The sequence below is a fragment of the Syngnathus floridae genome, chromosome 21, assembly GCF_059516105.1.
Source record: "Syngnathus floridae isolate MCC-2025c chromosome 21, RoL_Sflo_1.0, whole genome shotgun sequence".
Lineage (NCBI taxonomy): Eukaryota > Metazoa > Chordata > Actinopteri > Syngnathiformes > Syngnathidae > Syngnathus > Syngnathus floridae.
The window spans coordinates 4,094,754-4,112,983 of record NC_142433.1 but is presented as its reverse complement, the minus strand read 5'-3'; the positions used below and the strand labels follow the sequence as shown (position 1 = coordinate 4,112,983).

Here is an 18,230-nt window from a genome sequence, read left to right as displayed (position 1 = left end):
TAAGTTTTTGTGTACCAAACATCTACATTTTCCAAGAGATGGCCAAAACTACACACTTAACACATTTCATACTTTATTATATATGGACTGATTCTACTCCTGTACAGTCCAAAAGCTTTTGTTTTGCCTTTTTATGTTCCAGTTTACCTATTTTGACAACCTGGGACGACTAAACAATAAAAAACTGCACACAAAATTGTTTATTTTCCTTTATTAACTTAGTCTCTCTCACACAGAAATCATGTTCTCAAGATAGCTAGTGTTGGCTCAATTTAAGCCCATCAAAAGTGTTCCCATGATTTTGCTCATCTTTTGAATTGGCTAAACTAGACACCACATTCATCACAAATAATTTTATTATCTGACATGAAATCTCTTACATAAGACTGTGGGTAGAGAATATCTTGCGTCTGCAAATGCATTTTTGAGCTCATTGAGGTGAAGCGTGCGAATGGTGAAGGAGAGACCCTGGTGTTGGGAAGTAGCCGTTCCCTGGAATGTGGCGGCCTGATTCACAACACCAGCTGTCCCGCCCCACCGAGCCGGCAGATGGTGCTGAAATGGTGGAGAAATCCTCTTCCCATTAGGGAGAAGAGGAACGGTTACATCTCATTGCTTCTCCTTTGGGGGGCCGCAGTCTACTCTTCCCGCTCTCCCCTGGTCTGCACTTCTCGAATGACAGCTGTGAGAAGAGAACATGCAAATGAGAAGATGAGGCGTAAAAACAGACACTCGAGGGAACTTTTTTTTTTAGTTGGATTTTTGTCATAAATTGGGAGCCTTTGCTAAACTTCTCTGCACCTGACAGGCCACTTGCAAACCTCTCTCCACTTGCAAACATCCTCTATGCAAATTTTATAATCACACCGACGAGAGGTGTGTGTTCGTGCGTGTGTGTGTGCAAATGTGAGCGAGATATAAGCTTTTACTTAGCATATGAAATGAGCTGGGATTAGAATGGGATAAAGAGCAGGGGAGTGTTACAAGAGGTCACTGTTCATTTTGATTCCGTGAAGCACTTTCATCTTCGCCGCCTGCTCTCACAGGCATTGGACCTGCTTACACTTGCCTACACTTACAATCTCATTTTAATGTTGAATGGCGGCGACGGTAAAAAAAGGAATAAAAGGTAGGAATTAGGCGCTAGCCCGGAGCAGTGATCAAATGCAATTCGAGGCATTTAGCTGATGTGGCTATCGTGTCCACAACACGCCCGGGTGCTGTTTGTTTTCTTGCAGCCATCAATAGGTTGAATAGGGTTAATTATCGCGCGTGAGGTTGAAAGTCGCACGATATTTACGATCAGCAAATTGATCCAAGCATGTTTGATGCTGATTGCATTAGCTGTAAATTCTCATAATGTATACAAGTGTCGTTTTGTTGTCCTTTGACGGCTTTATAATCTAAATTTTAACACTATTTTTCAAAAGGCACTATTATCTACACATTAAGGAATATTATTACAAAAGTGAACAAGAAAGCCTAATGAGAAGATCAGAATGTTCAATGGAAAAAAAAAAAATTTTTGCATTTATTGAAATATTCTTAGAATTTCAACTGGAGCCTCCTGCTGATTTTAAGGGTGCTAAAAAGTCTTTCACGCTTTAAATTTTTTCATAGAAGCGCCTTATAGCTAATTTCAGGCGTGTGTGTGTATGTGTGTATTTAAACACTGACGGCAGACGACAGTGTTGATTAAGGGCCCTGTAAAATAAATCTGATTAATTTAATTAGCACTACAGGGGGAAAAGATTTTGCTTGGAGGATAAATAGGGAGGAATGGCGGATCAAAAAAATATGATTGCTCTTGGTAGGAGGGCTGAATAAACCTGGGCAATTATGATATGATTCCATAACTCAGGCTTTATGATACGAAAGATGATATTGATTTTCAACACGCATTTGAGTGCATTTCTTTGTCCGTATGTGTGTGTGAAGCAGACAGCAAGGCGAGCAGCAGCTGAATTCCTTTAAATATCCCTGCCTGCCTCATCATATGGTTGCTATGGCAGCCGGCCTCTGCTATCCAGATAACGTCCACATGCAGCGAGACACCTCCTCTACCTGAACGGATACGAAATATGAACTGAGGGCTCCGTGAAGTAAAAACGGAGAACAATTTGATTTTTGGAGGGAAAAGATCAAATGCAGAAGAGGAGGAGGGGATAGAAGAAATGGCTGATAGAGGGGACAAAATGAGGGTGAAAAAGAGGATGTTCTGTGATCTGTAGCAATTTCCACGGAACAAAGACAAATGAAAGGTAGATAGTCAGACTCCCGGAGGTGACAATAACAGGTGACGTCTTTTCAAAAGGCACCTATTTCATTTTCTGAACAACTCCTTTCTTCCCCGTCCTGTTCTGCCATTTTTCTGCGGTTTACACCCACCCCCCCATCCTTTCTTTTGTCTGCCTTCCTACTGCCGGTCTCGTCCTCCCTCGCTTTCATTTTTTTTTATTCAAGCTCATTTAATCGTACGTATAGCCGAGGGTCCGCCACATTAAAGATGTTGGATGTATGCGGTAATCCTCATCAAGATTACTTGGTACTTAATTTCTATCTTAAATCCACATAATATGGTGTAAATACCAACAAGATAGTGCCAGACTTAAAATTAGTTTCATAATGCCAAACTGGTTCATCATATTTTTCCATCAATTTACAAAAAATAAGTCAGCCAGCAATGTTCATCGAACTCACCTTAGTCAATCTATGAGACAAATCTTTAAAAGATGATATTCGACATCCATCTTTGTGTTTTTAATGCAGCCTAAAAGGGAAACAAGAGCAGTCATTAAAGAGTGCGTATGCGGCCGTGTATGTTATATTGGCAGAAAAAAAAAAAAAAAAGCCCACATGAGAGCGAAGTGGGAAAGAAAGTCGATGACGACGGCACCCTCAATTTCCTCTTAAAGCACAAAGGAGGCCTGATTGCATTTGAGCGATAGATATGGCTGCGCCTCAGCATCTCCTAATGCATCTGTAAATTGAGTTGGAAAATGACGACGTCTGTTGTCTGCGCTCGGGATGGAAGCCAAGCGGGTAGGCGAGCATCCTCCCCACCCTGGAAGCCGCAGACCTCCGCAATATTCACTCAAGACGGATTTTGCACCATCTTCAAGTGGGGTGAAATTACAGTAATACAGAAAACCCGGATTATGACACCGTTTAAATGTAGCAAAACGCCGGAAGGTTGTTTAATGTCAGCGAGCACATAAATAGCAACAACGGCATTTTGTGTCCGTTTATTACGGATCCGTGTGATAACACGCATTCATTTCCTCGTTAACCGGAGGCTAAACGGCAGGTACACAAAGACGCCGCATTCGAGTTCGTGTCCTCAAATTCCGTCGACTAAAATTGAGAACATCAATAAAATCAAGATGATGGCGTTCTCCTTTAAAGTGTTATTTTTAACTCGCTTTAAAAAAAGGCCCTTTTTTTTTTTTTGAAAGGAAGCAAACACTCCAGGAAGCGTGCAAGTAATTTAACAAAAGCATTTATTTGGTGCTTTCAATTGTCATTCAAGATTTTACTCCTGTGTAAAATTTTTAAATGGAAACCTGGTCGACTCAATGAAAGTGTTGGTGTAACGCATTAATGCATTGAGCGGCTTGCGACGGAACACTTTGAGGCGGATGGATGCATTAGACACAAGGGCAGAGATTTGAACGCGCGAGCCTGTTGGTGGTCCACGCACGCGTTCCCTCACGCACGCGCGCACACGCCCACGCGGTCCCGATAAGACCGACAGTCATTTAGTTGAAGCTTTGTCTCTTTTTTTTTTTCCTGCAGCATCTCAACGAACTGCGCAAAACGCTCAAACTTGCTTCTATTATAAGCAGCTGATCCAAACATGTATGAAGACTTACGGAGGAAAACGTCGAAATTCTAATAAGAGATCGTTTATTCTAAATATCATCACGATGAAGAATGATTTTTGTCAGTGTAATAATTAGAAGAAAAAAAAATCGCTTACTATCGCCTATGGTGACTGTTTTAAAGCTAATGCACCCCACCCTTCTTTTTCTGACGCAAGATGGATCGTTTGGCCTCGTGTTTGAGTGCACATCTATAAATTTACAAGTTCCTGCCTTGCTGATTCGCCCACCGAGGGGTGCCAGCCGAGCACTAACCCTGATGACTCCTGCAGGATGCCAGCTGGGCAGGGCAGGGTAGGGCAGACAAGGCCCGGGCTGGGCGGGCCGCACGGGCCGGTCGGCTTGGCGAGGCAAACAACTGCAAAGAAACAACAAGATCAGCTTTTTGAAGACGGGTCGCTGACAAATATGCAAATGCGCGCTTTATCTCGGCGACTAAATGTGTCTTTTCATGGTTTCGACGGGAAACAATCGATGATTGTTCCGCCATAATGACTCTTACATTCTAGGTTGGGTACGTCGATGTTGGTAATTATGGATTAGCGGAGGCTGCCCACGACACACACACACAAAAAGCAGGATTACGCTTGGCACAAATCTACCCGCAGCAGCAACATATGCACACGCATCACCCTCAGACCTACGCACTCGTCGGCCATCACAGGCAGCGTGTCTGCTCGGCAGCCATTTTGCACGCCGGCTCTGGAATTTTCACTTAATTAAATTGACGTTTCCGCAACCACGCATCACAGTTTCAGCAAAAAAAAATGATGCTCGCCAGCCCGGACGTCAAAAACCACGGATTGTGTTTCGTTCGTACGGCCGGCGTGCAGCCAAGCGTGAACTCCACTTGGCGAGATATGTATATATATGCAACGTGGAGGCGAGAGGGGCTGAGAGGGAAAGAGGGTAGGGGGGCACGCCCTACAGCTTGACAGCATTCACATATGGAAAGGGGGGGGTGGAGGAAAAGGCATAACGAGAAATGTACAGCTTGTTCGAGGGCCTGCGTTTTTAACACAAAGAGCCTGCAAGATTGTAAATGACCCTCGTGGAAAAGTGTAAATCTCACACACACTCTACAGAAGGTAATAAACGTCCGCTCAAATCAATACGTAGCATCGGAGACGCCATTTCAGATGATTGACAACCGACGTCTTTGTTCAAATTTATGATGTCGTGCAAAACGATGATGCTCGTCATTACCTCATTAAAAAAAAAAAGGTCCGAGTGACCCTTACTAGAAACTGCCCCCCCTTTTTTAGAAGAGATGCACTGATATCCTCCATCACATGGGCCGGACTTGAAAAAGGCCACTTAAGGATAAGATCACATCTCATCTCGTGGTTGACACACAAAAAGGGGGGGGGGGGGTGATGTAATAGAATATAACAGGGGGAGGTTAAGGCGAAGGATCAATGAGGTGTGCATTGGCGAAAAGGACGATGAAAACGGTGGCAGGTTGAATAAGGGCGTCTGGTAAAGAGCGAGTGAGTGGGGGTGGAGGGGGGGGAGCAGCGGCGCAATGCGCACATGGCATCTTTCCGAACCCAGACGTGAGGATCACATGTTGTGCGTGTGACGCCCTCCATACATGTGGTTGTTCATCATACACCCCCCCCCCTCCTCCCGCCATGAGACCGCCGCACATATGATCGCCGCCCTTTGTCTGGGTCAGCGATGGTCGCCGGTTCAGCGCATCACGCTGCCATTCTTTCGTTCCACTGTTGCACTCACGCGTATTCACACGCGCTCGCACGTAGTCATGTGCGTGGCAGATGACCACCCCAACCCCCTTCGCTTTCTTTGACCCGTGTATTTAATCACATTCACTCTGGTATGTCTATCAAACATGACAGTCGTCCTCCTGTCATGACCGACAAACCAACCCGCGTGTCCTCAGAGTGCACTCCCCCCGCCCCCACGCCCCAACCCCCACCCCATCTATACCTCCACCGCCATCATCATCATCATCCTCACCATCTCCTGTGAGCGTGTCCTCCTATCACCATGAGTCAGGAGTGTTGGGCGGCAATTAAGATCGGAGAATCGAAGGGAAGGGGGGGTTATATCGTGAAGACCCTGTTTGACTTCTTTCTTCTCACCCACCCTCCCTTCCGTTGTCATAACTGGTGGTTGGTGACGGGGGGGAAGTTTCCCACCCAGCGGCGGCTGCGTGCACAGCGTCAAACTGAGGGGACCCTTTGTCTCTCAGCACCATACTGGAAGAGATGGTGTGTGTACAGACACGCACACAACATATATTCTCTACACACGTGTGTCCACCACACATGTGTAGATGACACCAATCGTACTCTCATGCGCACTTTGCAGGTGACAAGCATGACATCCTGGAGCCCACTGGTACCTGCACACCTGTATCATGTACATGTGTTTATTTCATTGGGATGCCATGTGGTCGGCAAAGGCACGTGTCAGTGTAAGCGTGTGTTCGGACTCACCTGGCCTTGACGCGGCGGCGCTCAAGTCGGGGTGGCGGAGCGGTGACACCTGACGTGGCTCCTCTTGCCGCTCTCGCTCTCTCTGCTATGGTGTATAGGATCAGCAGCTACACCCTTGCACTGACAGGAGAGGGGGAGACAGAGAGGAGGGGTTCTTATCCAGCCTGTCGGATCATACCACCCGCCTAGAGGGGATGCGGGGGAGCGGGCCGGACCGGCGGAGCCCTTGTGACGCTGGCGCCGATGCCCCGGAGTCGTCCCTGCTGTCTGCGTGACGATGGTCTCTCCCGCCTTGCCCCGCTCTGATTGGACGACGCGCTTCCTCCTTCATCAAAATGTAAAATTCCAAGACAGAGAGTAGTGCGGCGTCGTGCGTATACGTGCGTGTGTTTGTGTGTGAAAAAGGCAGACAATGCGAGCGGGAGGGAAAAAAAAAAAAAAAATGTGAGGAGCCTTTTGTGCACGTTACAGAAATACACGTCGGTCACGCTTGTATGACTGATTGCTTTTACAGCAGTGTGTGAGCACAAATGTGTTTTTGCGCCTTTGTGCGTCAAGCAGACGATAGACAAGATGCCATTGTCTGCGTGGGTGTGATGGAGGAAGAGGTAGTTCAGGGAAAAGACAAAGAGCGAAAGAGAGAGCAGGACAAAGTGTGTCGAGAAAAGGCGACTTACACATGTGTTAAAATTCATCTTTGTGTTGGACTGTCACTTTCTCTTAACAATTTGACACAAGCTCCCAAAGGAGACCATGTCAAGATGGTGGCCGGCTTACCCCGCCGCCCCTCCCTCCGATAAGAACCTCTCACCTCCGACTCCGCCGCCTCCCAGCGGGACCTTCCATCCATCCATACGTTGGGAGGTCCCCGAAAACGTATTGAGGAAAAAAGGGCAGATAGACCAGGGTGAGCGAGGATGAAGCGCTTCCACGGCGTTCCCGTGCTCCAGTCTCCTCAGGATAAGCGGATGAAATACTGCTGACTCACGATGCCTGCATTGGAGCACACACAGACAAAAAAAAAAAAACAGACAAAGGCTGGAAATGAAAAAGAATCCTCCACCAAGGCATTACACAAATCTAGAATCTTCAACTCACCCCTGATAAGAGTTGATTCCAATCAAAGGCAGACCTCCCCCAAGGCCTTAGCACCGGAACAACTACAAGAACAAAAAACTTAATAGCAATTTGTAGCCATCATATATAAACTTAAAACCAGGTGAAAATAAAAATGTCGCCCTATTTTGTGAACTTAAGGTGCCATCCTCCTTGAAAACAGACCTTGGTTCTTTCCTGGCTTTTCTCCGTCTCTCTCCTGCTGCTGATTTAATTACCTTCTATATTTATCAGCGCTGGTGACGCTATTTTGGTTTGCCGACTCTTCTGGCTGATATCGGTGGGCTACATTATTCAGTGCGGGAGCTCGCCTGTGAAGAAACTGAAGTTCCGACGTTTCTCGTGATCTATTTCACATACATGACTGTGTGCAATATGCGTTTTGAGGGGAGGTGTCTGTGTTTGCTTTAGCGCCAAAGCACAGAGATAAAGACTGCAGACTCGACAGTTCGGGCCTGGCAGACCCGCGTATGGATCGTCCTCCATATTTGCCTGTGATTTATTATTGTTCCTCAGCAGAGGCCACAGTCATCTGAGAGATGATGGCCATATTGATCTGATAAACAGTTTCATTTACTGCCAAAGCCTGCCATTCATGCCCACGTGCATGCACACACACATGCACACACACACACGCAGACACACACAGCAGGAATAACCTAGCTTTCTGCTCCATCAATTCCCCACCCTCCTCCTCCACGTCTGCCGTGCTTCTTCTTCTCCTCCTCCCCCCCCTGCGGCCACCTCAGCCTCTCGACACTCTTTAACCCGTTCCTCTTCCACGTCTTCCTCCTTTCTCGCCAACTTATCTTTATTCAAGGTTGTTTCTCACTACATGAAGATTATCCCGCCGGAGCCATCCGAAGGCAAAGCGACAAAAGCGTTTAACCTTACCCTCCGATTTGTCTTGTACTATTCCATCGTGTTCCCGCAAGGACATTCTCTTGCGAATTCTTACATTTGGCTGTTTAGTAAAATAGTCAAAAAAAAAAAAATAGGGTGACTCAAAAACGAGATGGCATTCGCGAGTGTTCAACAATTATCACAAAGTAGACAAAGGAAACATCACAAAGCATAAATCCACTCCAAGTTCATCACAAGGCCATGTGAGGACTGTGACACACTGATTATTTTTCTAGAATAATGACAAGATGGCTGACAAAGAAACAGTAGACCAAGTCTATATTTTCTAATATTTGAGATGATACAACAATTAAGGGATGACTTTGTTATTATTTCAGGTTTACATTCAACTTTTTTTCAGTGTAGTGATGACATAAAAATAATATTGAAATCCACCAATGACACCATTTTTGTTGTTGTAATTATTGGATAATCTGGGTGTAAATCACACCAATTTGAACCTAACTCTTGCATACTATTCTTAGAAATGACATTTTTATGACATGAGCATGTGTTAATATAATTTAGGGCTCATATCTGCTAATTACCACCTACTTTAAATGAATTTGCCGACCACCGAAATGAAGTGCTAGCTTGACGTCGTGTCCTAATCTGCCATTAGGCAGGACTTTGTACTCAGTAGATTCGCAACTGTGTAATTGATGTTATGGGTCACACGTCTTTAATTAGCCCGACAAGAGGGTTATTTCGAAACTCGGGCAATTTAACAATTGTGAAATAATACAACTTGTTAATATTTTGCAATTAGATGCTAATGTGGAAAGAGAATGAGGGATAATTGTGGCGTTCTTGACTGATTTGTGGCTTGCATGTCTTTCTGTGAGCGTGCACATTATTTGCGAGTAAACACTAAATGGCATCCACCAGGAAATGTATAACATATTCACACACACAAGCACACACACACTCGAAGGCTTTCAGTTTCTAAATCAATCCCACATCCGTAGCTAATGCAGTGCCGGGCCCTCTTCAGGAAACATTAGGCCTATTAGTCAAAGTGTATGCATTCCTGTATATGCATGTGTGTGTGTGTGTGTGTGTGTGTGTTTGAGTGGGTGTGGAAGCCGCACACTCAGCACGAGCTGATCTCAGTGGATCCCGTGAGGTCAGCAGGTGCAATAGGGAATAAGGGACCATCTTATTGTACGCGTGTGTGTGTGTTCGCTCCCTCGATATCCTCTGGGCTCTTTATCGCTCTAAAATTATCCTCCATTTACTGGAAGTCAGGCCGAGATGAGTCGGGGGAAGAAGGGACGGGAGGGGGGGTATGGGCACTCTTGTTTGAACGTCCAGCTAGATCACTTGTGGTTGCAGCACAACTTAAGAGACAAATGGTTGTCAAATACTGCAAGGTAATGTAATTTAATACTGCACGCGTTGATAGAGTGCAACTTCCGGAGTCAAATGCATCAAAAGTAGTGTTGATCTGTGGAAGTTTTTATAAAGTACACTTGGATTGCATTTTATTTTTATTCATAATTTTTTTTTATGCTGTTTTGTTTGAGTTACAAGCGTGGTACGAAGCAAATTAAATTTGTAGGTCAAGGCATCACTATATTTCCTTTGCTGAATGTATAGCATCGGTGCTGACATTGGATCTTAAACGCGACATTTAGATCAAACACCATCCAATGATAAATATCCATACTCTATATAGTTGCTTTTGTTCCTTCGCCTCACATGGCCCTCAGCCCTCCACTTCCTCGTCGTCTCCCTCACACTGTATTATATCCCTGGGGACAACGCGAGATGGATCAAGTCTCTACAAATCAATATCATCCATTCATGTAGCTGCAGCTCATGCATGGTCATGTGAACCGGCACTCTGGTACATGCACGCACAAAAGTTGCTGAATCGATATAATTGCATCTCGGACGAGCGCGGCTGGAGGAGGGTGAGGGGCGGAAATGGACTCAAAATGCGTTTTATGGTGATTGCAAAATAGATAGAAGTTGCTGGGAATTTTCTTTCTTTGAGCATCAGCGATAATATTAGCCTCCAACGACAGCGGAAGGAAGTCTCCAGATAATAGACGTGCATATTGGCCGAGGCTACAAACCACGAAGGATGGAAAAGTGAGAGGGAGGAGACGATGGAGGAAACTAATGGAGAGAGCAAGACAGTGAAGCCCGGCCATTATAAATCATATCCACTCTTGGCGCCAGCCGCGTATCCTAGCAACCAGACAGACTCCGCATCCCTGCCGCCCCCTGTCTACAGTATGTATCGCTCACAGCCCTGGTAACTCTTTTTACCCATAGTGCACTGGGCCATGCCCCCAAAAACTCCTGACACACACGCTTATGGCGATAGCTGCACCATCGAGTGTGCGGTTCGGGCTGCTGAGATCTAACGAGAACTGACTGTTGGGCCAACAAAGAACTCAGTGCACACGCGGTTTTCCAAACACAATATAAAAAATGCAACAGTGACAATTCTAGCACATGTGCAGACAGGAATTATTCATGCATCTATTTTCTATCATGTGTGAAGATAATCTCTGTATTTTTTTTACAGAAATTTATATTCATAAAAAAAAAAATCGAATTACCCATGAAGGCCTGGTTGCCACTGGATGACACTAAACAGACTCTCCTGTACACAGCAGTTTCAATGCCTTACTTTTTCCCGTTCGGAGTGGTCAGGGGGACACAAACACATAATTTATGTGTGTGGGTGTGTGTATGAGTGCGGCAAGAACGATGCACTCAGCAGCCACTCAGTCATCCCATAGCCCAAGTGCCACCACAAGTAGGTGGTATGAGAGGAAAATGGTGTTTGAGAAATAAAGGACAAAGTAGCCAGTGTGTAAGAAGTATACATACATAGAGAACACGAGCACGCCCCCTTGCGGACACGGACAGGCATGGGTCTCCTCCCACAGTGTTTTCTTTTCCTGTTGAATGAATCAAATCGAATCATTTGCATTCGGTTAAACGCAGAGCATAAAGCACACCATTAATTTTGTTTGTTAACAGTCAGTTTGATGGATTTGTGCCAGCACATTAAATGCTTCCATTTAATACTGTGTGCAAAGTGACTGAATGATGCTTTAGAGGTTTTCAAGGGTACCACTTTTTTAATCTATAAGATAAAACCGCTTTTAACATTTAATGAGATTCAGGGAGAGAGGGGGGGAAAGTAAAAGAAGAAGAAAAAATAGTAAAGATAGCAAAAGCGCTCTTCCTAAAGCAATGGGATCATACTGTACACTCAAATCCTGGAGGATAATGAATTAAATTAACTTTTCATTTAATCTCTCGCCTCTTATCTTAAAACTGTACAGCCAAGTTTATGCAGATAAGCTTAGGTTTAATCTCTAACTTGGTAATTATCTTTTCCGTCTATTGTCAGCCTTCAAAAAACTCATTCCTAGTGTGTCATTGCAGAAGGTGGAGTGGAGACGCCATTCTTAAAAAAAAAAAATCTAATATCTTAAACCACTGACATACTTTCGCGTGGAAACAGACTTGTGGCCTTCAACCTATACACCTGATTAAACAGGCAGGAGACAGAAAGCTCACATTACTCAGGCAAAATAATAAAAATAATCATACATAAAGGGAATTAATGTAAAGTACTCGTCAGTGGCTCATGCAACATTAAAACCTTGATGGGCCAAATGGTTCAAAGTTGGAGAATTGCTAACAATTGTCCCTCAAGCGTGCACGTTGTTATAAATAACTTCCGATTAAAACAATGGAATCTGATTCACGCAGTTTGTTATGGATGCCATTTTGCTCTCTTTTTTTTTTAACTAATCAGCAATTATTCTGTCATTGTTTCTTTGTAATTGTCGCAATGTTTACGTACCTCTTTGAGGGCGTCATTTGAAGGAAAATGGTTTGAATACAGTTGTCATTTATTTAATCAAACATGTGACCACTAACTCGAATAGCGACGTCAACAAATTGGCTTTGTTTTCAAAAAGTACTGTTGTGTTCAATGACATTCGGCCACACGTCTGAACTATTGCGTTAAGACCGGCAGAAAATTCCACTGCTCTACTTAAAATTCTAATCTAACTAAACATCTACAATAATATTAAGATACGTTTCGACTTGTGGAAAATTATTCTCTTCTATCATGTTATTCTTCCGTATGTGTTCGTGGGGCGTAATCCTCACTTCCAGTTAAGTCTATTTACGCGGAGTGTACCTGAACGCAACATGGTAAATTCTGACATTTCTCCTACTCGGTCGTAGGACCACCGTTAAACATGCTTAGTATGGCGGAGTGGGATCCACCTGCCAAGGAGCAGAGGTACGATTATGGTTTTGAACATTTTAACCTCCTAAAATCCACTCGTGTGTCTTACGATGCGATCTCAACATTGCTCCGTTATTTTCTTGAACGAGTTGACAACTCGGCCGGGTAGCTACTGTCAATCGCCATTCGTCTGTTGCACCAAACTTCTATGCCAAATAGTTATTTTTTGTGAATTTCTCTTACTTTTTGCGTACTTGACTGTGAATATTTTATTTCTGAAAGGTTTTGCTATCTGATTGCTTATTCGGCGTGTAGTTTAGCTAGTTTTGCTAGATGTTCTGTCGAAACACCTCTTTAAATTCCCCGTTTTGATTACCTGTCAGTTCTAAGAATGTCGAATTTTAGTACTGAATGTATTTTTTTGATATTTGTAAAACAGTCGAGTGGTTTCATTTTGAACATGTTGTCAAGTTCTGCTAGAATGGATTGTCAGGGAAGTCCCAGACTGCATGTCAGCAATGATAAGGAAAATGTCATGGTCAAAGTTCAATGTATGGACTAGGGCTGAAGAACCGAGGGTCAGCAGACCATATATAGGATTTTTAAAAAAGAAAAACAACATCCACCCATTTCATTTTTCATCTGCAGCTCCTGGTTATTAAGTTGGCTGCCATCATGGTGCCCCACTTCCCTCACTCAGCTTAAAGATGCAGAGGAGAAAATGCTGAAAAGTAAGAGATGTGAAAAGATGATTTTTGTGGTCGACAAACCTTTGATCCATATATTTCTTACCTTGATCCTTAGGTGTCAAACAGCCTTTCTCCAGACAGCATGTCCGCATCTCCAACGGAAACTACCTATGGACCATCGCCTTCCAGCCACCCTCCATTCCACAGTCCAGGCCTCCTCTGGTTTTGCTGCACGGCTTTGGCGGCGGCGTGGCCCTGTGGACTCAAAATCTGGACTCGCTCTCCAGCGGCGGTGCCGTCTACGCCGTGGACTTGCTGGGCTTCGGCCGAAGCAGCCGGCCGTTGTTCAGCGGCGAGCCCGAGGGGGCCGAGGAGCAGTTTGTGGACGCGCTAGAAGAATGGAGGGAGAAGCTGGGCCTGCAGGAAATGCTCCTGCTAGGACACAACCTGGGAGGATATTTATCTGCTGCCTATACCCTCAGATACCCAAACAGGTAGACCAGCACAATACATCACCAGGTCACAGGTCACCAATTTATTGTGCTCACTAATTTGCCGTGTGTGTGTAGGGTAAAACATTTGCTGCTGGTAGAGCCATGGGGGTTCCCCGCCCGTCCTGAGAACCCGCACCATAACTCCATCCCAGTGTGGATCAGAGCCATGGGGGCCGTCATGAGCCCCTTCAACCCGCTAGCTGGCCTCAGGCTAGCCGGGCCTTTAGGTTGGTACAGTACACACAGCAGATCAGTGTGGACAGGCTTGTAATGTTTTCATTCCACCCCTCAGGTCCAACATTGGTCCAAACAATCAGATCCGACTTCAAACAGAAGTACTCCTCCATTTTTGATGACAACACCGTGTCCAACTACATCTACCATCTCAATGCTCAGACTCCCAGGTGGGCCACTTTACACAACACCATTTTATCCAACCAACACAGTGAAGACATGCACGTTCCTGTTTTAGCGGCGAAACAGCGTTCAAGAACATGACCATCCCGTACGGCTGGGCTAAGCGGCCCATGTTGGAGCGCATCGGACAAGTTCAGGCGGGAATTCCCATTTCTTTTATTTACGGCTCACGATCAAGCATCGACAGCGCCTCAGGATATGCCTTCAAGAAAACCAGGCCGGAAGTTGGAATCACGGTCAGAGCTTTTCGTGCATTTTGCACATAGAAATGTCTTTTCTAATCTGCTTTCTAATATTTGACAGGTCATTCGAGGAGCGGGCCATTACGTTTTTGCCGACCAGCCTGAAGACTTCAACCAAACAGTCCACAGCATCCTCTCCAGAACCAGCTCAGACTTTGACCTGAAACCATGACAACATTATTTTTTATTTTTTAAACCTCACCACTAAACAGGGACGATTCAAACCATTTAAGTTTCTCTTTCACGCACTTTACCGACCGGAGACGCTCGTCTGCCACTCGGGATAAACTCTCCCTTGGCCTCGGAGGATTGCGTCAAAAAGCTGGTGTGAATAATGCGATCACGTGCCTTTGGGAAAAGATGTGGGGCAACTCTTTATCTGGATGTGGAAAGACAATTCTCCCAAGTGGACATCTTGTTCGGAGCACGGATCTATACAGAATGTTCTCGCAGATACGAGGGAAAAAGTAAATAGGACAAAGAGCAACTGCTTGCCTGTGTGTATGTGTTGGTTCTAGGAATCCTCACCTCTCTTAACCTAACCAGTAGGTGTCAGCACAGCACACTGCCTCAACTAGTTTGTTACGCCAACAAAATCCAACATCCGTGAGTTGGACAGTCCATGATCCTCTAGAAGTCTTTTTTTTTTTTTAGGAGGTTGGAATTCTACAAAAAAAAAAAACACACACAATCTGTTGCCTAAAATGTACAGTATATGAGGTGTGTCAGAAAAACTCCAGGACAGGAGTCACAAAAGATGTACAGTGGCGATATATAAAAAGTCTACACACCCCTGTTAGTTAAGGTTTTTGTAAAAAAGAAAAAAAAATGCCCCAAAGTATTATACTTTCCACTTTGCACATTAAAGGGGTAAATCACAGCCACCAGTCCTGGAACATTTCAGACATCACCTCATATTGTTCCACTGTCTTCCATTGGAACACAACAAGGGAACATTAAATGGTTAGCCAAGTAGGAATTCATGTTTGTAGCTTGATTTTTTTTTTTTTTTTTTTGGTGTGTTCTTATTTCATGTGTTTAACAAACTTTTTAAAATGAAAAAATGTGGTTTCCTACCTGCAGCTCAAATGTACTAAAATATATCATGTAATTATATCAAAAATATATACGTACATAATCTTATAAACAACACGAGATGTGAATTTAAAAGCTATTTGTAAGGAAATTTGTGTATGCTTTAATAACTTTACGTTACTGTTAATAAATGATTTTTGGGAATTTTAATTTGTATGCATTATTTTTTTAGGGAAAAATATTACTAGTTAGGTTCATACAAACGTTTATGTGCAGAGGCTTGAGCTGTGTTGAACTGAACATCTCACAGCACTCCCACTCTCAGGCTATTTTAGCTGTCCTCACGTGGATGCAGCCAGGTTCATCTGGGTACACTTAAGGAGAACTGCATCCAACAGAGAGGTGTTTAGGTGACACCATTTAGGGTCAACACATTAGAAAATCATTTAAATTATTATTGCCATTCTAAAAGATACTGGAGATTTCTTTTTTTTTCATGGTCTGGCTTGTGAGTGAAGGCCCCATCTGCATCTGCCAGTTTGTGTCAATGCACAGACATCAACGGCAGCGCACTCGGAGCGTCTCCTGGCAACAATGTAGTCACGGAGACCAAGTCTGTTGGACTGACTGCCAAGCTCCAGGAAGTAACGCTGTGCTCGAACACGGTAATGACAGGTTGTTGCTCCATGCAGACGCCCTGCTCTGCGGGGCAAAAATACACATACATGTAAAGCACTGGACCATGTGAATTGATGGTGGTGTATTTTTTTCTCCACAGCATGGCTCTTAAAGTGAGTGCTGAGAAGAAGACATGTGCGGTACAAAGTGTACTAGTTTACGGTTTATAATTTTTATTTTAATATTTTATTATTTTATTTTAATATTTTGATATTATTTTAATATTATTTTGATATTATTTCAATATTATTTTAATCTTATTTTCATATTATTTCAATATCTTAATATTTTAATATTTTGATTTAGATTTAGAATATTCGCAATGGTTTAAGCATGTGTTTCAGATATTTACCGCGAGAGGGCGACAGAGCAATACAAAACATCCGCCCACCATCAATTTGGCCCCTACGAAAGTGAGCGCTGACAAGAACGGGATGCGGTGCAATTGTAAAAAAGACGGCAAAGACATAAAAATACATATTGATTTTTACATGCTCATCAATTATATTTTTAAAAGAAAAATATTTTAGTCTTACTGTGTGCTAATTTTGTGACTTCTACAAATTTTATGACTAAAAACATTTTTTTAAATGTATCTATTTTATCATTAAACATGATGGTTTTCAAGGGTTAATTCAATTTCATAAATTATTAAATAAATTCAAATATAAAACATGTCAACTAAATATTTTTTACATTACTGTAAAGATCCAAACAGATCATCTGAGTATTTTTCTTCCTTCAGTGCACATGCATGATTCCCAGAGCCTGCACGCTTGTCACTCCATGACACCCACACACACTCCCATGGGAACACACAATCATTCCATTACCACAAAATGAGTGAAGTGACAGAAGCTCACATCCTGTGAAAGGCTCCATTAACACAAGCCCATCACCAACCAGCTTTGACTTCCTCCGTAGTAATCAGCAGCATTGTGTGCTGCTTCACAAATGATAACAACACTAAATGCCTATTCACTTTGTTTTTTTTCCAAACAACACAATCTATCCTATCCTCTTGGCCATTTGCAAATAAATATAATGCAGTGGGTAGCCATGGTGTTCCTGCCTGCACAGAATAGGTTGCTAGGGTTAACCAAATAATGAAGTTAAAAGTTCCAATGCAGCTGCAAGGCAAGTGGGCTAAAACTAAAAATAAAGTGAAGACAGCTGGCAGGGAGGAGGGGGGTCGGCTGGGAGACGTAAGGGGCCAGCTGGGGAGCCTCGGAAGGCCAGACAGGTGACACGGCATGACACCACTCACTGAACACAACATTCGGGACACACACACATATATACATATTTACATATATGGTTTTGTTATAAAATGGAGCAGCTAAAAATACTTGATTGGTGCACATTTCAGAAGTGTGATAGGATTAAGTGTAACACTGTCGGTGCCCGCTGACCCAGTACAAGCAGATCATCTGTCACGTGCTCATGTTCCCAGCCAAGTGGAACAATATAGGCTGCTATGGTATGCAAGACACATGTTGCATTGTGGAGCAGTAACAAAGTTGGTTGCCCTCAGGACTTTGATTCTACAACTAAAATGTTTGTCATCTTGCAAGAGACTCATTTAAAGATCTCGGTGTCCAATCAATCAATATTTCAGGACTCATGATCAATAGCATTTACTACATGCACCAATGCAAATTGAAGCACTACTTACTGTTTGAGTCTTCTCTCATTTTCTGAACTTCTGAGGCGTTTTTGCAGGAGGGGAAGCCTGCAGGGTTCCATGGGAGCAGCCATCTTGGAAGTGGGCGTCGTCCCACTAATGAATCAGAAGTGCTGAATCCGATTAAAAAGCGCACATTTTATTTTGATATAAATGATATGCATCTGAATATGCCTTTTCTTAATTTAAACATGGAAAAAAAAATCCCCTGCTGGAGCAGATTGCATTAATATCCGGTTGAGTGTGCATGTGACACGCTTCATTCACAATTTTAAAGTCACGCTGTGACCTCGTGTGTGTTTGATCCGGCATGGATTACACGGTGTTTGTGTGTCGTTGCATCATGACAACACTTCCTCGAGCTCCTCATCCGATAGTCTGATCCCCTTCTTTGTGGA

At 43.7% G+C, this 18,230-nt stretch overlaps 1 protein-coding gene and 2 long non-coding RNA genes across 7 annotated transcripts; 1 reads left to right on the top strand and 2 right to left on the bottom strand.

Moving 5' to 3' along the window:
• Positions 1-195: 195 nt before the first annotated feature.
• LOC148380010 (uncharacterized) lies at positions 196-8,514 on the bottom strand. Of its 4 annotated transcripts, none has more exons than XR_015855245.1 (7): positions 8,354-8,509; positions 7,442-7,503; positions 7,155-7,336; positions 6,344-6,463; positions 4,137-4,239; positions 2,701-2,770; positions 196-682 (listed from the first exon to the last, which is right to left on the bottom strand). It is a non-coding gene; the product is annotated as an uncharacterized LOC148380010 (long non-coding RNA). The 4 variants fall into 4 exon arrangements; XR_015855246.1 differs by lacking the exon at positions 196-682 and adding an exon at positions 692-2,064 and having other exon boundaries at positions 8,354-8,510; XR_015855247.1 differs by lacking the exons at positions 196-682; positions 2,701-2,770 and having other exon boundaries at positions 3,056-4,239; positions 6,344-6,668; positions 8,354-8,514.
• A 3,818-nt stretch (positions 8,515-12,332) lies between these two features.
• abhd5a (abhydrolase domain containing 5, lysophosphatidic acid acyltransferase a) lies at positions 12,333-15,680 on the top strand. The gene is made up of 7 exons (XM_088365340.1): positions 12,333-12,647; positions 13,242-13,324; positions 13,398-13,776; positions 13,852-14,003; positions 14,069-14,180; positions 14,249-14,429; positions 14,497-15,680. The coding sequence occupies exons 1-7, from the start codon at positions 12,604-12,606 to the stop codon at positions 14,605-14,607; spliced, it is 1,062 nt and encodes a 353-aa protein (XP_088221466.1). The 5' UTR covers positions 12,333-12,603; the 3' UTR covers positions 14,608-15,680.
• LOC148380008 (uncharacterized) lies at positions 14,612-17,961 on the bottom strand. 2 transcript variants are annotated; one of them, XR_015855036.1, is made up of 3 exons: positions 17,824-17,961; positions 15,932-16,172; positions 14,612-15,855 (listed from the first exon to the last, which is right to left on the bottom strand). It is a non-coding gene; the product is annotated as an uncharacterized LOC148380008 (long non-coding RNA). The 2 variants fall into 2 exon arrangements; XR_015855035.1 differs by having other exon boundaries at positions 14,612-15,835; positions 15,947-16,172.
• Positions 17,962-18,230: the final 269 nt, after the last annotated feature.